Genomic DNA, 21,213 nt, shown 5'->3' on the forward strand with positions numbered 1-21,213 from the left:
CAAGTATTCGGCTGTTCAAATTTAAAACACAGCAAGGGACATTTTTTTTTAAATATTGTAAGTAGTTTTAAATACACATGCCTGTATTTTCTAACATTTTAACAAGGAACTGTTATTTTTTTTCGTTTCGGCTCAAGTAAAAACATATATATATCGGTTCGGTTCCGGTTTTCGTTCCGAAAAAAATAACGGGTTTTCCGGTTCTCGGTTCAGCTCCGAGTGATTAATTTTCTAATGTTGTTTCGTCAGTCCCTTCAATAACGTAAAAACGGGGTTCACTATATTAACGAATAAAAGAAAAAAACATTTAAAAAAAAATACGTATGGTTGGTAGTGAGTGACCCAAGAGTCCAAGGCACAACCAAGATGTAAGACGTCTTGCGCCTACGATAACTGAACGAAAACTAAAGTGGGCAGGGGAGTAAGATCATAACGTTAACGCGCGTATTTCAACATGTACCGAACGGAAATAAACCGATATTTTTTTCGGTTTTCGTTTTGAGAAAAATAACGGTTTTCCGGTTTTTGGTTCAGTTCCGATTCGAATCCCTGATTTTAACATTCAACGTTAAAAAAACCTAGCAAGTACACAGATTCATTACACAGTATCAAAAAAAAAAAACAAGTTCGAAATCAAGTAGGTGAGCAACACTAGCTGGGTTATAATTTAGATTGTGGCGTTTTTTAATATTAGATTATTGTATTATTGTTGGATTATGGCCACACTGTGATTAATTGAGACACCCACGGTGGCCGCGCGGCTTAAGCGTCGGACTATCACGCCGTGGGTCCCAGGTTCGAATCCTGGGTTTGGCAAGTACACATATTGTTTTTCAATTTGTGTCTGTCAGGGTATGGACCTAATAGGTTGAGCAAGTGGCTGACATCCATTTCTCGTAAAAATCTAAATCTGTTAATACAAACCTCTACTCTGTGGAGGCCCATCTGATCCTATTAGGATCGGACATGGTCGAAAGAAGAAGAAAGAAGTGATTAATTGATGTATACTTTTTTTTAATACCCACCGATAAATATAAATAATTGATAACTACAAGCACATTGTTTTCACAAGTGGACTACATAATGGTATTTTAATCATCTCAGAGTATTTTGTCAAAAAGGTAGATTTATAAGAACCAGCGCTCTCAGTTTGCGTAGGTGACTCCCAACTGTCTTAACTGCCAAAATTGTGATTATATTGTAAATTTTTAACATACCGTTTTAGTCATTGACACCGTACCATGCGTGATACGTATTTTGTTTAAAATTTATGAATATGCAGTGCTGAAAAATTTATGATTAAGTATATGATTTTATTTTCACTGTCGGCAGTATATTTGCCTACCATTTTTTACGAAATGGCATAATTGCTGTTGTAACTAAAAACATTGTCATTATAAAGAGTAGGTATCTGAGTTGATTTTAATTAATATTGTGGTTGATGCAAGAAAACAACACGTTTATAAGAGAGATGCAACTGGTTCGTTGTGATGATGATTGATCATTCGATGGTTGAAAAAAGTTTGGGAGCCGGTTTGGCACTGATGCAAGCATGTCGGCCGTCTCGATTCGCGCCAGTGTCATTTCAGACTTCGATCCTCTAACATCAAAAGTTCTGCAGTGCTTTCATTCGTGCTCGGCGGTTAAGTGGGGAACCGCTTGTCAAACCCCGCGGTAAAAGTTCGGGCGTCTTGTGTTAAAGTTAAACGGATTACAAAGTGGTAAATAATACATTTAATAGGAAAGCATTAAAAAAAACAACGGCGAACATTCAAATTATTGCGGATAATTAAAAAATAGTAACCTTGATAATAATAATTGCATATTATGTATATGCCAAAAGTTCATATTATCGTCGATAAAAATAATATTATCGAAAGCGCCGATTTTTAACAAAACTGAGAAAGTTTTACATACTTAATACATTGTAAAAAAATTAACACTGATAATATTATATACTCGAACATACCTACATTATATTTTTTGTACTTTTTCCATAATTAATTTATTATTATACTTAATATAATACCGTTTTCGCGAACATTTACAGACGAACAAAATTAATATAACTTCCATATTATTATATAAGTGTATAATATTAAGTGTTTGTTTTTCTTTTTATATTATCACGTCTTTCTATCAAGTATACAGTGAAATTATACATTATTTTGGTAACCTTGTAAGGCAATCTTAATATATTATTAAAAGTCACAAAAATATCTACCATTATTATATTTGTATAAAGCTAAATTATTAAAAGTCTATTAATCTAGTAAACAAGTCATATTTAGTTGTAAATAATTATAGTTCATTGTATCAACAAGGAAACTATAATATCACCTTAATTATAAGTACATCGTTATTATAAATACATGTTAGTTAATCCATTCCATAATATTATAAATTATAATATCAATACGTAATTAAATACGATTTTTTTTAAAAAAATTGTAGGTACTTCAATACATTGCTGTTGATTATTTATTTATTTTATTTATAAAAAGAGTATTACGGCATTACAGCTATTGGCCAATGCGCCATAATACATAATAAATACAAATGTATAAAAATATCTTAATTACAAATAACAATAAAAAGACAGCATGTGTAAATATTAATGAAATATGATAATTTATACAATTATAAATTTAGCCTATTTAATGCGTCCACAAACATTATAATGTCAATAAAAAACAAATCAACCTTTATGGTGCCATCAAATATTAAAAATTATAATATGTATCAAACTATTTTTCAACAATTTACATCATATTTTGATTACTTACCAAAAAATATCATAATCTAATTATATCGCCTGTTGAGTTATTAGTGGCCGGTAGTTGTATTCAATTTAAAAAGAAACTTTGTTTTCCTTATCGTATTTGTTTTTTGACTGTAATTAATTAGTATTTATATTTTTATATAATTATAACATTACAAAATAATAGTTTATCTAAAAGTTAAAGAAATCTGGTGTAATTTAAGGATATTTGAGTGATTGGTAAAATTGATACTAACATAAATTTATATAAACATTATCGACATGTCGCGGGTTCTGCTAAATAATGTATGGAATTATTTGTACGTACAACTAATATCAGAATTGCTATGGAAATATAAACGTTATTGTCTCAGGATAAAAAAGTATACAGTTTACGTAACATAACCATTCCATTTATTATAAATATTGCCCCAAACGTACGGATATCATTTCGTTTAATAGATATCTTGTAATACCAACATAATAGGACAATAGGTATAAAAATCCAATGTTATAAACTACTTACATCTCAGTGATCATACATACCATGGTAATCTTTTAAATATAACCAGTTATTAACACAATATTTATTGGATAATTGGATTGCTTTATCAGAAAGTTTTTAACTAATAACAGATGCATATTTTTCACAATCTAATGATTGTACGTGTAAACTGTAAAGTATCCTTGTAGTACAACTCTATTACTGAATTCACTCAGTATATTTACTTCTTATAGTACAGGGCTACATGCTAAATATCACAACCTGCCATAAGATATGACAGTATGACCAATTAATAGGGAAGTAAAAAAATCGTATACGTAAGTGCTACGTCAATCTGTTTTCGCAAATTAATGAACTATAATAGAACTGGCTTTTAATATTATATACTTACAAAAACAAAATTTGATTTTTTATTCTAAATGTTAAGTGATTTAATTTATATTGTAGGGGTCACGAAATAAGTTATCGCTTGGGGTCTCTACTTACCGTGTAAACCACCACTGATTATAGTATTTATACGTGGGTATCTTTAAACAGGTAGGTAGTACATATTGTATGCGAATGCAAGTCATGATTTTGGCGACCTATTAAAGAATTAGTAATCCACGTGTTGATAAAAAATTCGTTACTAAGTGAAAATAAATCTAAAATACTGGACAACTTAATTATTATTATTGCTGGTCAAACAGAAAATAATAGATTGTTTGTGTGTTAAACAAAATATAATTATTGTATTATCATTTTCATTACGATGCAAATCGCCCAATATTTCCCACAACGATAATAATATTTGGCCTATCTATGGGGGAGTTCGTGTTCGCTAGACATATTTATAAAATAATGTCTCATCATGACAATTGTTATTGAATGTAGGTAATTAATACTTTAATTAGAAGCGTCAGATTTCAATATGATTACCTCTTCTAAAGGCTAGATAAAGTGTGTTGCAGGACGAATGTATTGAAAACAATACAAACAAAATCACAGGTAGAGATAGAGGAAGAGCTGCATGAATAGAGTCTAAATTACATTGTTACCAATAGGCTCTAATTAAATCAGGATTTTCGTAAATAAATAATTGATACCCTTTTTAAAGCTGTCATAACCACAACTCTTTCTTTTGTTAATAATTATTATAAATCGATTTAAATTTAAGACCACCAAAGAGGTGTTTTGTTATTTCAATTTTTGTAACTTGAAATTGTAAATCGTGTTATTAATTATTATTATAATATCACGCCTGTTATTTCATGCAGTGTTTCTCAATTTTCCTAGATGACAGCTTTAATATTTTTGGACGATATGCCTAATTTTATTAACACTACAGCTAAAGAGCCATCGCTATTCGCCATTCAGCCTGAACCTCATGTCACCTGCATGACTTTTTTTAATCTTTAACGTTAACAATTTTTATACCATCATTCACCATGGTATCTTTCCAAATAAACTCTAGGTGTCCTACAGTATATTTTAAGATTTCTATAGTACCTATTCTATCTAAATTTAAGAACGTATTTAAATAACTTATCATTATCATTTACTGTTTCCACCTTGGACCATTCTAGGTTTGGCGAGCATCCTTAAATTTTCTCTTTCCATACGGAGATGCGTAGGTAACTACCACAGAACAGATAATTTCTGAGTTCCCTGGTACCTACATTTAGCGTAGGTCTTTTTTTTAAATGCCACGTGATCTTTTTGCCCCCATAACGTGTGTAGGTACAACCAACACCTCCTCACTGTTGTACCTCGACCTCCAAATGCCATTTTTCATGTAGGTAGTTAGATTTTAGGTGAAAATGTATTTTAATTTTCGTATCTGATTTCAATTGTTCGTAGTTTCGTAAAAAGTTCGTCGACGTTCGATAATACATTTTTTGAGTAACAGTGATAAATTGAACAAAGCAGTGTGTAAATTAAACAAATATTATAATCTTTTCGCAAAGCAATTATAGATTTCGTCGCGACGGTTCACTTGAAACTGCGATGGACTTCGATCCTCATAATCAAAAAAAAAACAAAATTTAACGAAAAAACATACATACACTCACTTAGTTTAATATCAATGACATTATTAATGGACAACTCACTCAATACAGTAGCTAGCAAGTAAATTCGCGCAAAGCGACATTCGCACATGTATAGGTAGACGTCACGCAATTTCCATTATGCGATATAACGCATCGGGAATTTATAGCAATATCACCTTTATTGTAATGGCGTTAGAACAGTGTTTCTAGTGTCAATGTTCATTTGAGCGAACCCGTTCGAACCGAACCATTCGGCAGACCCGACAAAAAGCATCGGGAAGTTATAGCAATATCACCTTTATTGTAATGACGTTAGAACAGATAATGCCATTCGGCAAAAACGACAAAAAAGTGAGTGTCATTTTTTTTCCAAATGCTTCGACCATATTAATGTCATTGCAATAATATACATAATTGTGATTAATTAATAATACTAGTGAAATAGTAAAAGTATGAGATATTTTTATTACCCTTTTTATCATTTCCTATTACTACGTTAGCACCTTTGGATATTATTAGTACATCACATAAGACATAACGTATACCAGTTATGTTCAACTTCTTCTACTATCCAGTATCAAAGCATACTATATTCTTCTACGTTCTACATGCTTACCTCCATCATTGGTGTGACGACTGGGTCTGCATTGTATTCACTATCTGTTGGATATCAGGCGAGTACTGAGTGAGCGCCAGCCACAGGAAACCCTGAAGCTATCACTAGGCTCGGTCTTAGGGCGATTGAACCGATTGAGCCCAATCGGGCCTAGTGCTCGGGAGGAGGACTTGCACCTTAGACTATAGATACATCTAGACGCCACCCGTTGCATTGCTAAATGAAGCTGCGTGCCGTGCGTTTGGTTTGTAGGCGATCGAACGCATTCGTACACAAATGTTTGAGACCATAGACCATTTCGCTAGTGCTCGCACTAGACGCTCAAAATTAAAATCTAATTTTCTATTTTTTTACGTTGTATAGTATTTTTAAGCGGTCAAAATGCAACCATTAGGTAAAGATATCCATAATTTAAGTTATTTTAAAGAAACACTAGGTCACTGATATTAAAATATATATTAATATACAAATAAATTATCACGAACATGTATCAACTACCTATGAAACGTAATACCATCTTCTTGCTTATCAGTACGGCTACCACATTTTAATACAACACACAGAATCATCTTTTATACTTCATTAACTAAAAATATTTACCACTGACTTTATGTTTAACACAAAAAATATCAATTTTAGCAACACGTGCTCGCAGGTTATCGACGCTTAGTTAAGCAACAAACTAAGATTTGGCGGCGCTACTGCTTGTAGAAAATTATGTGTCATATTCAAATAAAAATTAATAGTTTGAACGAAATATGCAATATCTTCATTTATTGCAAACAGGTTACCGCATTTCATTCGAATATAATAACTCGCACTACCATCGCAATTCGCTTAATACAGTGGGGCTTTGGTATTGACAGTTGTGTAAAAGCAATATTACTATCATTCGTGGTATTAATTATCAAATCTTGATGAAAAGACATTGTATTAATTACATTTTAACACAATCTGTAGTACTTGTTCTACATAGTTTAATAATGACCAGAGCCGTACTCGACCGCTTTAATAGAACATCCTCAGTTGAAACCGATCCTCATCATTATTTATTTATGAAATACGTACTTATTACATATTGTGTTTTATTTTGAATAATATGATATTTACTACATAGATATTCCATAAAAACTAATATTTTTATTTAACGAATAATTCACAAGATTTGAGAATATTAAATTATTTATTGAACATACATAATTTGAAAACACCTCAGAGAAATATATAAGCGGTTCGAGTTCCGCTGGGCGTCGTATTTTTTCAAAAATATATTTAATGGTAGTTATATATTTCTCTGAGGTGTTTTCAAATTATCTATGATAGATATTTTTTTTTTTTGTATAAACACCACAGTATAGTTTTAGGGTGATTATTACTTAGGAAATATGTAAATATCTATGTGAACGTGATTTATACTAATTGTTATAGAATACTTCAATTTTATCCAAAGAACTTAATTACAGTAAAGAATTTCTATATTTAAGTATATTTTTATTATACTTATACCTACCTACGGAGTGGTTCAAAGGATTCTATACGTGTGAACAAACAATGTGTGTGCATTAAAATGCTAAATATGTCATTTTACCATAGAAATTACGATAAAACATATAAAATGGCTTCAAAACTATTGTGTACCTTTATGCTATGCATACTCGTGCCAAATATTTTGGCGGAAAATTTAAACTTAGAACATTCAAGTGACAATCTCGTGTCAAAAAACATTGAAAATGCGAGAAAAGTACGATATAATACTTTTGATCCAATACGAGATGATGACGTGGATTATAAAAGTGAAAAGGTTGACAGTTATGATGCGCTGAATGATGGAGTCAAAAAAATTTCAGCAACAGACTCATACGATACAAAAGACTACGGTATTGTACATGATAATATCAGTGATGTTGTAAGTGAAAAAAATGGCGAGGTAGCTCCGTTCCAAAAAAAAGAATCTGATCCAGACGATGAATACCGGAATAACAAAAAGAAACGAAGACATGGCGGTAAACGAAACCGACATTTTGATGACAAAGACGCGCAAGATGGCGATCGCGACGATTGGCGAGATGGCGATTTTGTGATGACAGACGTTCTCGGCGATGGCGAGCGAGAGAAGAGGATTCGATACATGGGTATCAGCGCAAAAGAAACAACTGCTGGATCAAACGGGTAAGATCTTTTGATTAAATATATACTTAATACTGTAGTGCAGTGTGTGTCGAAAACAAGTGGTCTAATTACGGGGTGACCACGGACAGCACCTAAAGTGGTTTCCAGTGACGTCCGTAGACAAAATGCCACCCCTTGGAAGCGCCTAAATGCCGCCCCATTTTTTATACAATATTTTTATCACGCGTGCTCGTGTCGTTTCTGGTCACCAATGACTTCGAAGGGCAACGGAAGTAAACTAGACATGGTGAACCCGACAAAAATATTACAGCACTGTTTAACCTTCTATGTTAATTAATACATTTTGTTTGCAACCAGTGAGCTGATTTTTTTAAAGGAAAGATATTTTACCACGTTTTTCTTAGCTCGTATTCTTATTTGTCCGGTGGTTGTTTATCCAGTACAAATCTTGCAATCGACAAGTTAGACATTTTAAACTTTTAGAATATATCAGAACCATGAATGCCAATGCATTCTTTTAATACTTCTTGTCTTTTAGCCATCTTTAAGTAGAATTGAATTCATTTTCAGTTAATTCTATTTTGTATGAACAGTTATTTCGGAAGAAATCCATAATCCAATCCACTATTATTGGTTGCTAAGGGCAACCCCCCTAGCAATTAAATTATTAATATATGCGTGCGTTACTATGGACATCAAAATGACATTTCAGTATTCTATATTTGTTTGTTTGTTGCAAAATAGCAAAAAAATGATTTGTTGACAATTGCCTTATTTGTCCTAAATTATTAATACATAGAATTGTCAAGTTTATATGATTCAACAGAAAATTTAAAAACGTGGTATATAAAAAGTTATTTTTATCTTGTAATTATTCGTTATTAAGTACTCACTTTATGTAGCTATTTCTATATATACCAAACGATTCTCCTCGATTTGCCGCCCTTAGAGTAACTGCCGCCCCCAAGCGAAGCTCAATCTGCCTACCCCCACGGGATGTCACTGGTTGTTTCTCTGCAAACGCGGCCCTTTGATTTATGGGTTTATATGAGAGATTAATTCGTGCTATTAAATTTCAAGTCTGATTTTTATCTACGGATAGGTGTGTAAACAAAAGTAACTGTAGTAATTACACTTTTATGCCTCTTTATTGTATATCTTGTATTAATTGGTGAAACGATACTTGACTTGACAGATGTTCTAAAATCTAAAGTCATCGTTTGAACGTAATCATTTCCATTCCGCATGAGAAGGGCGTCGCATATAAATAAAGATATTTGTCAAAATTATTTATTAGGTAGTAGACTATTTCTAATTTTCAAGCGTTGCCTATTTTTCCACACAGGCAACTACCCCCTCAAGACACCCCTGCAGTGTAACCAATATTTGGAAGTTTTAAAAAAAATAAACTTACCTATTTAGAAATTCCATTATAACAATAGATTTTGTATCGTTTTTAAGGACGTCGTATCAAAATAAATTTATGAATAAATAATTCACTTAAATAATATGTACTAATTTTTTATTTATTTATTCACCTTTTTTAAGTTATCATAATAATATTTGAAAACACATAGGGTGGATTCACATCCTAATTCTCCTTCATTTGTGACAGTCCTATCTCTTGCCTCCCCACAGACTTGCAACTTACGACAGCCCTTCTATATCATAGTCTCTGTTAAATACCTTTTGATAGGGGGAATCTCATACAACCTAACCCAGAAGAGAGCAACATTTCTTCTATCTAATGATTATTTTCGACCATCATTGATACGATATATTTTAATTTTATATGTTGATAATTCATTATATAAGTTCGATTTTAGAGAACATAATATATGAACCAAGTTAGTTTTCCTACCATTTTTCAACATAAAAAAGTAGTCTGGCTTAAGTATTTTGTGTTACGTTGGAAAAATAATTCCCAACACAGCACAATAGGGTTATAAAATAAAAAAGAGAAAAACATGGCAATAATGCATTAATTGTACACTAAAAAAAATGGTACGCTGCACTATGTGATTTTGGTGTCATGTATTTTCAACGTAAGTATATATGGTAATAAGATAATAATGAGATGATTAGGATTAAACGAGTACAGGTGACATATAACTAAATAATTACAAGATAAAAAGAACTTTTTATATAAGTACAACGCTTTTAAATTTTCTGTTGAATCATATAAATCAAGTATAGAAATAGTGAATAAATATACTGAAATGTCATTTTGACACTTCATATTGATTTCCATAGTAACGCACGTATATATTAATATTAATAATTTAGTTGCTAGGACCCGCTTAGCAACCAATAATAGTTTTACTTTTTACGGATTTCTTCCGAAATAACTTTTCATACAAAACAGAATTAACTGAAAATGAAATCAATTCTACTTAAAGATGGCTAAAAGTATTACAAAAATGAATTGGCATCGTGTTCTGATATATTCTAAAAGTTTCAAATGTCTAGCTAGTCGGGAAGTTAGTTAAAAATCGATTGCAAGATTTGTACCGGACAAACAACCACCGGACAAATAAGAATACGAACTAAGAAAAACGTTGTAATAATAATAACATGAGTTAACGTCAGTTTTAAAACCACCATATTAAATTTATAGTACATGAAACAAGATGTAACTACTTTGAATGAAAATATATAACTATTTTTTTCCAACATTTAAGTAGGTGATACCTAAATGTTGATCACATTAACATGGTGTATATAATATTGTTATTATTTTTATATCAATCGTATATTATTTAAATATTTTGGATTGACTTAACCTTCTTCACCAATTAAACATAAATATTATATCTTTTCATAGAGTGGTAATAAAGGATAATTTGAAAATCAAACCTCATTAATAGAATATTGAAAACGGTTATGTAGAATTTTCAATCGTTACCAATGCTCTTGTATTAGGTCACTCTTCGGAACCTTTACGTCTTCATTCCAATAGTTGTATGATATCATATAATTATATTCTGACATAACTTAGTGTTATAATATACGCGGTATAATATTGAAATATTGTCAATATCTTTTATTTTTAAGTCTTTCTGATTATCGAGGCAATGTAGCCGTCGACGTAGGATACAAAATTAGTGAACGTTCTGATCAAAATTGTTGTGTAACAGACTTTGTAAAAAAATATATATCTCTTAAAAAATCTAAAATTATTACAATAACAATACAACCTACAATGTAAATGTCATTTCAATCAATGATTTTATTTCTCAATAGGTATGTCATAATATAATCTAACATCAGTGTCGTTCTGTGGGGTATGATAGTCAGGCCCACACTAAGAGTACATTTTGATGTAAGTATGGTAAATATTATATTGTATAAGAAATAATAATGAAATTAATATAAAGATAGTCTCTTGTGGAATAACCAAATTTATTATACTGGTATATACCTACATGTCTACTATAAAATGTAATACAAATCATATTATGCACTAATAAAAACATGTGTCTGTCTTTTACTGTAAAAAAAGTATATATTTTTAGTTATACGAAATGCGATTGGTGTAAAAATAATTATGTATCTGGGAAAGACATTCTAGTGTTATTTATGGTTAAAAAAAATCAATTAGATGCAACCGACAACAGGGGCGATTTTTAACTTTGTCTAACGGCGGCAATTTGCCTAAGAACGTGACTGTTTATTACAATACAATATATCAAATATACCTATCGCTTATTTTGATCTAGGTTTATATTATTTGTTATCCGTGGTTAAAGATGGGCACGCGTACCTCAGCTGGGTCACCTTTCCAGGAGTTAGTCAGTAGTCAGTAATGCAAACACATCGTCTCTCTTCATCCATACGTCGTCATTGTTTCAGATTGAGACGACTCAAAAGGTCGACTGCCGTTTGTCTTTTGTACGTTTTTTCTCTCATTGTGATATTTTACTAGTCACTTTTTTCATCATATCTGCTTTTAGACTTATCTTTCCGTGTTACAGTCTATCTCGTTGCCTCATAATCTTTTCGGCCGATCGCTTACTCAACATAAATTCTCAACATAGTTTTAAAAAGTAATTTATACAATTTACCATCATTAACGAACTAGTAGAAGCAGCATCTGAAAAACGAAAGGGCTCTTGTAAACGACATTTGTCATAGACATATGGGCTCATATTATAAATTCCATTCTTTCTATAAATATATGAATACGGATAGATGTGGTTGGAATCTGTACTCTTAAACTAATTCGCATTCATATCTTTGACTTATTTTGTTAGTTATCTATTCCCATTAAAAAGTCAACGGGGACCATATAAAAAATAAGCCGATCGTAATTAGAATACAATACACTGAAGCTAGGAACCACTCGAAATGAACCGGAGCAGACCGGAGCGTTGTTCCGGATCATCAGATCATCACGACCACCGCTCGTCTTATGGGAAAATTATAAATAGTGTTCCGGTTCATTTGCGTATGGTATTGTATGTTATTATTAAACATATTAATTAAATGATCGTTAATAATACATTATTTATAAGTACAAATCCAAAAAACAATGTCCCGTGAAGATAGATAGACCACACACTACTTATGGGTAATAGATAAAGGAGGAATAATACGATTTTTGACAGTTTTTCTATTGGGTAGATTTTTTCGCTGGGAAAATATTGTCTGCCCTAATAATTAGTATACTATAAGCGTGTTAGCCATTTAAAGACTGCTGTAGCATGTTATTCGTCCAATATATACGTAGCTATATAAAAAATATAAACACAATTTCAGAAAATTATTGGGCGTCAAAATATTATATTTCAAATGAGAAGACTTTTACGTCATTTCTATCGCTGTACAAAATTATCGGTAACTAATTATTCATTATTAATTCGGTAAGTCACATAAACGATACTGGGGGTTGTACTGAAGCACGTTGTAGAATTCAAGAAGAATTTCACAGCCTATAATATAATTAGGCTTAATAGAAATCGATTTTAGTTTTCAAATTGTCTTATATTATTTTATTCTCAAATAGATTGGCAATTTGATTCTTGCCTTACGCTTGATAAACCTTCTCGATTTATCCATACATGTGAAGATATAGAAAGGTGAGGTGAAACTAGCGTTGGAAAGGTATTAATGGAAACATGCTTACTTAAAATAATTAATAAAATTAAAATAATCAATAAACAGTTATATTAATTATTACAGCGTTTTTACTACGTTTTCTTCTTATTTATTCTTATTTGTTCGGTGGTTGTTTATCCAGTACAAATCTTGCAATCGATTTTTAACTAACTTCCCGACTAGCTAGACATTTGAAACTATTAGAATATATCAGAACACGATGCCAATGGATTCTTTTAATACTTTTAGCCATCTTTAGTAGAATTGAATCCATTTTCAATTAATTCTGTTTTGTATGAAAAGTTATTTCGGAAAAAGTCCGTAATCCAATCCACTATTATCGGTTGCTAGGGGTCTGGGGTCCTAGCAACTAAATTATTAATATATACGTGCGTGACTATGGAAATCAATATGAAATGTCAAAATGACATTTAAGTATTATTTCTATCAAGTACAATTTTTTTTGATCGTTTATGCTAGTCAAGTCAAGTTTATATGATTCAACATAACATATAAAAACGTTGTATATAAAAAGTTCTTTTTATCCTGTAATTATTTTTATATCATTAATTTTTCAAAATTATTTAATCACCTTTATCCTTAACTCGTTAAGGATGGATTTGCTGTTACGCCTGGCAGTCGATGGGATCATGAACATAATATTATAATATTATGCTTCTAACAGTCCAACATCATATCTTACAAGCATCGATCCTTTTCCGATACGCTGATTTTATGATCCATGTTTCCGCTGCATAAAAACATGTGAAAAGACCAAACTTTATACAAGATAGACTTTATACAACGTTAAGATGCCTCTCTCTATCTTTCCGGTCACGACACCATTGCAATTAGTCTTTTTATTTCTCCAAGGTAAACAAATTCTGTCATCACCTCTAGGGTGGAAGACAGGAATACAAGGGAGAAGGGGAAGAAATACAAAATTATATAGGTAAATGGAATATTACTTTTACTTATTTTTCGTCAGGACTTTATGACTGAGGATCGGGAAATGGATTATTTGGCTGTCAAACAGTGTATGAACGGGATGGACCTACTCCTTTCGGCATTCTACGACACGCAAAGCCTAGCTTTAATATTCCGATGTGAAAATGTCTAAAAGACAAGACATCGCGGACAACACAACATTTGCTTGTAGATGCGACAGTTCGCAATAAATTATTGTAGGTGAATACCATTGGTTATACCTGCAAGCTTTGTAAAAATTCTGCAAAATTGTTTATCACAAGATGCAAAGTGTAGAGTCTCTAGATATTGTGAATGTATCTGGTTTACCATCCTTGCTTATTTTAAAAGTCATCCTGATCGATTTAAATTCAACTCACACCCGGGAGAATTATGTGTGTAACATGAAGGGTGCATGCACTCGTTTAGGAGCACTGCTCTATTTATATTATGTATATTATGTCAATGTACCTACCCACATATCTTTTTAAAAATAAGTCAGTTTTACTTGGTTAACGTCGCCTACTCGTTTATAAGCGATGTGAAAGTTTTGCGACGCAATATTTATTGTAGGTCATCAAATTTTCTTTTTGGTATTTTCGATTTTTAATTTTGATATGTCCGTACCTATTAAATTTTCCGGTGTTTTGAAAGAATTCTAACTTTCTTCAAAAGTGAATATTATCCAAAAATAATTGCTGTATGCATACTTAAATAATTATTGTTGGTTTCGTAGATTGCTTTTATGCCTAGATCAGGGCTCGAAATGGACCAGAACGCACCGGAGCGCCATTCCGGTTCATAAGATCCCCAAAATTTTCGCTCCGTCTTGTGGAAAAATAATTTGACCGTCTGCGCTAGATCGGAAATATAACAAAAGAATCTTACACACTCTTTTTATAAAATACCCGTAAAATTAGATAAGTACGTTAATATTTTCGTAAAATTATCGAGCGCTCCGGTTCGTAATTTTTTCCTTTTCGAGCGCTGACCTAGATGGAATTTGTCAGCATATAAAGGGATTATCAAATCAGTGCTATAGATTTTCAAAACGTCATAGCAGCCATTTTTTTCTGATTCCTACCAAAATTTACATTTTTTTCAGTATTGTTTGGCAAATTATCATTGAAAGACACACAATTCTACAGTGTATACAAATTGTTTAAATGTAAAGTGAAATGGATCATATTTTTTTGAAAACGTAAATAGCAATGCAGTTACTTTCAATGGAGAACGCTACAAAAACATGTTTTCTGATTTTTTCTAGGATGAATTAAATGATTTTGATCTGGACGATATCTGGTTCCAACAAGATGGTGCAACATGCCATACAGCTCGCGATATAATCAACCTATTGAAAGAAAAGTTCAGTATAGATATATCTCTTATTTGATAACCCTTTACAATAAAAATAAAGATAGATCCCATGTTACATACGATTTTATAACAATTCGACAATAAGTTATCACTATAGTTAGATATATTCATATGAGCTTTTTTGGATTATAACGCTTTTTGACAACATTTTAAGTGGTTGGATTGGTGTAACCGTAGAAAAATATGTAATATTATGTATGTTGGCGCATTAATAGATAGCAACTTGTTATAATGTACGAATGACATACTATTTATTGCGATGTTCTTATCGTTCATAATATAAATATTTTATGAATAATAAATTTGTGTAATAATAAAAAAACTTGTTCTATACTAAGTAATATCCACAAATGTAAGGCTTTTGTTTAAGTATGGTTGTGCAAACCTGGAAAATAATTTTCAGAATTAATCTGCAATGTGAGATGACTTTGCGATTTAATCATTAACCTTAACTACTATCTAATCATTTTTTCTCATTCTTCTCAACTTTTGTACTACCTATACCTATACGAAACATGTTTTTGCGAAAACTGTATGAAAATGTGACTTATGAAGGTGAGATAGAATTAATTTTCCTTTTCTACTTTGTGTTATTAAAATTTCCCATGATCTGTGAATGCTGCGCCGAATTGTTAAAATTTGTCCAGGGGGCGATCATGGCATCCATGACAGACCTCCCGTCATTTTATTATACATACTTAATTGTATTAAGAAATTTTAAACTGCGCAATCCCTTTAATTGCACAACACTACGTAGGTAATTGTTTGTTTACGAATCGATTCCGAAATACAATATTCTTCTCAATACTTTCAGTATAAATTGTAAAATAAATGTTGGCTCACGTCCAGAAAATATTCGAAAGTTCTCTGACTTGAGTCATTCATCAGCGCAGGGAACAATAACAGCTATTCCTGATTTTCTCTGAAAAATAACCATTGCACGCAGTTCTCAAATCAAACGGACGTAATTGTACACCAAACGGTAAACTTGAGATTGCTTGCGCAGTGACTTTTTATTATTATTGGATTGAAGGCAAACCGAGAATATATTTCACAGTGGCATACGAATTCGATATGTAAGGTTGGCGAAAATTAATTTATGTCAAGACCTACAGACAAAATTTGAGACCGAAAACCAATGTCATGCTGAAGGGTAAATTATAATTATTAATACCTGCATAATTTTTATACACAGAAACTGAATATGTTAGATGCCTACTATTTTGTGAGCAGTTTTGCCAAATAATGTCGACTAGAAAAATATGCCAGGTGGGGTAAAAAAGTTTGTTTGGATCTAGGATTTGAATAAAAATCCGTCCATATTTTTCAGCTGCACATAAAAAAAATCTACCCATTTGGCGAGGCCGGAAATTGTAAATTTAAAGCCATATGTCAGATGCGTATTTTGCACGATATATACCTATATGCATAGTATAAAACGCTATTCTGGCAAGAAAACAACTTTTGCATCGCTAAGTTGTCTTTGTGTCAAGTTACATTATATCCATTTCTGGATAATTTGTGAAATGCTGCAATATTTAAATCGTCAAAAAGGCAAAGTTTAGTGTGGTATATTTTGGAATTATCTAAACGTGGTAATTTACTTAGAATGTCACTGCCGATATTCTCACAGGAAAAAAGAAGGTTCGGGACCTTAGAGAATTATAATATATCAGTTACACATTTTGTTTATTTTAAGCTAAATAATGTGTTCTAGTAAAATACTACTTCTTATTAAAATAAATGTTTTATAAAAATACGTATCTACATTTATAGCAAATTAGTTAATTAATGTAATATAATATTTTTGTCTTGCTGATACCGTAGATATGACGTCTGACGTCAAGAAAAAAGCTCTGTTTAATAACGGAAGAGCTTCTCCATACAGCTATTCTATAATAAAAAATAATAATAAACACATTCGAAGTCGTAAATACCTTTCTTATGTATGCAATATTTACTTTATTATAAGATAATACAAGTAAAAAAGGCCAACATGTTAATTTTTAAGCAAATGTGGTGTAATATTCTACCTTTTTATGAGAAAATTTAAGCTGTTTGCGTTATTCAAAAACGCTAGATTTAACGCCATACGTCAAATGTTTATTTTTCAAGCTAGATACATATTCAAAAATGCTAAATCTGCGTTAATAAGTTGGCAATATGCTGCTAAAGAGGCGGCTTTTCTAGGATTCGCGCGGAATGCTTATCAATATAATAATATGTATTCTGCCCTTTGCCATTGAAGACTTTTATTATATTTATGTTCGATTTAAATATTATGTAGATTAGTATATGATTCATTGAATTTAATGCAGTTATTAGTTTTACATTTTGAAGATAAGAGCATTGTAGGTATTTTTATCGAAAATATCGTACGATATGTTTATCTTTTATTATTCATTGATGCATTGACACGTCATACGAAGTTATGTGCCTATCTCACGCCACGTATTTCACAACAGCCTTTTACAACATTTTTTTAATAATTTCTGTATCTGTATACATTTTAAAACGGATGAACTAACCGCAGTGATTTTCAGTCAAGGTTCCGCGAGCTGTGTCCGGAATCCAGCAAGAATTAACAAAATATTGCAAAAATCTGTAAGCATGCGTAAAATTACACCTTGACACTTTTTTGATAAAAAAAAATATTTAACATGATTCATTTTTTAATCAATGGAGTATTTTCATAACATGGGTCATAATAATTATTACAGTCGCAAGAGTTTTGGTGGGAAGGGTATTTTTAGCAACAATAGAGGTACCTAAATATCATTTACCACCTCTACTGGTATCAACAGTAATTTTATGTAATGTAGATGATGGAATCGATTCGTCAGAAGGATTAAAAAGAGGCCACGAAACAGTTCAACGCAGTCATATAATTATTAAATTATACAAAAAAAACTTAAAAAGATCCTTATTTCGAAGATGAGTATAAAACTTATCCCAACGCATAACAAAGTTTCTGCATTGAATATCAAAAGGGCCTATAAAATAGCCACCCACACATAATATACGTATCTATGTACTTATACACAAAAAATCCACTAACTTCTTCGACCATGTCCGATCCTAATAGGATATAATTATTTTCATTAGTTACAGGACGTGATTCAAGGAAAGAGATACCAACTTTTTTTTTTCTTTCTTAATTTCTTTTATTTTGTTAACTGTCAATTCATGGTGGAACTGCATTGTATTGTTGTTTTTATTTAATAAAACGCATTTTTTTTATAGTACTTATTCCACTTTAATTAATATATTAGGACCGGTTTCGTCCGCCTCAGTGGGACATTTTCAACTGAATACATTTTTTTAAAACAATATTTTTCAAACAAAATTCAAAGCGATAGAAATAATATAACAATAGGTACATAATAATTATCCGTCCAATAATACCTTCCCAATAACAGACTAATTTAAAACTAATGAGGTTGGACATTAATATTTCATACTACGTCAGGGGCATTAAACAAATTATTTAAAATATTAACAAACCACAAAATATGAAACAATCTACACTTACAATAACATTAATATCAACAAATAATTATGATTAGTCAAAATTTACAATAAAATTTTTATAAAAAATAAAATAAAACAATATTATCAATTGAAGTGAGATCGAATAAAAAACAAATACAACCAAAATATGAGTCAAAATTAAATAAAAATTAAAATAATGTATCTGTCTTTTAAAAGCTGGCAAGCCGGTTCGCCCCCGCTTCAGCATCCATCCCGTTTCCTCCCATTGAAAACTTGCAACAGTTGAACGCGATGGCACAATGCTTTCCGTGTGACGCGTACGCAAGTTGATGGAATACAAACTCTAGTAGTGTTATTGAAATACTGTTAATTTAGAAAGGACTGAGAATAGTACAGCTTTAGAGAATAAATTTAGCGGAGATGACAAAATTTTAGCCTGCGGTACTAAAATATAACAATGTGTATATCAGAATTTTAAATAGTTTCTTTGCGTTTATCCGTTTAAGAAATGCTGAAATATTTAAGTATGAATATATATAATGAATTTACATACAATAATTTTAGACACACCGTAATAAGGGCACTTGATTGATTCAGGTCTGCAGTTACCTAGGCCCTAAATGTGTTACTGTCTACTGCTTTACACGTAGGTAAATTTTATAATTCCCTTTCCTTGTTCCACAAGATTTTAGAAAATGCTTCAATCTAAAGAGGCTGAGAATCACTGAACTAACGTACCTACCTATAATTTTTCTCAATGTGACGAGTTCTTCAGATTTCAATTAAGACATCGTAATAATGAAATATTAGTCGTCTGATTGAGTAGTTCAATGAATTTATCGTAAAAGTCACGAAAATTACTTGACCCAGAGATCATCTGTAATAACAGCAATCAAAAGTAATAATAATTTGTCACATTGTCGGTAAATATAAATAATAAATTAATTTTAATTAAGAGCGTACTTCAGTGAAACGGCAAATAATTTTCAACAGTAGGTGCGACGAAATTTCTCACTAGTCGCCAATCGGAGACGGACAGCGAGGTGTCTGCACGTCGATTTGTTTTGTCATGGCATCGGATGAAAATATTCTTAAATCGTGTAAAGATGACTAAAAAACTTTACGTATGTACTTAAAAAAGAAAACATGTCAATGAATATACTATTATTATTAGTAATATAACAATAAACATAACATTAAATGGCGCGTGTTGGATTTTTATGACAAATTATATTTCGTTCAGCACGCGTCATTTGAACAATCCACGCATCGCCTAGCGACGTTCTTTTTAAACCATGCCTCAACTGAAGCATAGCCTTAATACAGAAAGTGATTGAAATTTTATTACAGTAATTTGCAACCTGGTTATTTATTTTATACCGAATGTAATATGCGTTCTCCTTATTGTCTAGATTCTAGAACTACATCCTGCGAGGTTCTAAAGCAGGGAGGCTCAACCCGGTGCTCGCGGTCGCAGGCGCTCACGGAATCATTCGTGCATTTTATATATTAATAATACATTCTGATAAACTGAAAAAATACCCCCAAAATGTGGACATATACAATAACTTTGGTTGAACTTATTTGTGGGAATAATTATTCTCAAAACTATATCCATATACATTTCTAATTATGAAAAATGGATTGAAGAAATTCATTTCCAAAGGTCCAACTAATTAAATTGTAATTTTCTTTTGTTAAATATTTTTTGCATACCACGTTCATATATATTTTTATTAAAAAAAAAAACAAAAATTCATACCTAAATATCTAATTCATTATATTAAATAATTTTTTTGAATATTATTTTAACTTCTTGACAATGATTTCTTTTTAAATATAAGTAATATGTATTTGTCAAATATATTGAAATTGTTAGTTTCATCGGAGAAAAAAAATCCCTTCATTACATTTTTTGTTATATTATGTAGGTACTCCTGATGAAAACAAGGTTGGGAATTGTTCTTGAGGTTGTGAGAAATCATGAGAAAACGTGGTTTTCTTTTCTTGAGACTTTTAGTTCAGGATAATCATAGAGTTGAGGATATGTCGAGATTTTTATTTTTCGAGAAATTGTTAACGAGATTCTCATGAAATCAATAAATTTCTACTATAACCATTGGTGTATAATCAATCCAATGAAGAGAACCATTTCTCTTCATATGTCCCAGATTAAATAATTTGCCATCCCGTATATCATCCAATATAATAAACCTAAATTTTGTAATAATGATAAGAG

At 31.3% G+C, this 21,213-nt stretch overlaps 1 protein-coding gene across 4 annotated transcripts in view; it reads left to right on the forward strand.

The window, feature by feature from the left end:
* The first annotated feature begins 1,576 nt into the window (after positions 1–1,576).
* The window catches only part of LOC147067180 (uncharacterized), a 72,267-nt gene continuing 52,630 nt past the window's right edge, over positions 1,577–21,213 (forward strand). For 2 of the 4 annotated variants that reach the window (XM_085954897.1, XM_085954899.1), the window contains exons 1-2: positions 1,577–1,721; positions 7,341–8,081. In XM_085954897.1, the coding sequence (XP_085811023.1) occupies positions 7,480–8,081 (602 nt within the window). In that variant the 5' untranslated portion in view covers positions 1,577–1,721; positions 7,341–7,479. The remainder of the gene's footprint in view (positions 1,722–7,340; positions 8,082–21,213) is intronic. The other 2 variants (XM_085954898.1, XM_085954900.1) reach the window with 2 other exon arrangements.

The sequence above is a fragment of the Rhyacophila brunnea genome, unplaced genomic scaffold (genome assembly GCF_057557595.1).
Source record: "Rhyacophila brunnea isolate RB1 unplaced genomic scaffold, BYU_Rbru_1.0 scaffold_4, whole genome shotgun sequence".
Lineage (NCBI taxonomy): Eukaryota > Metazoa > Arthropoda > Insecta > Trichoptera > Rhyacophilidae > Rhyacophila > Rhyacophila brunnea.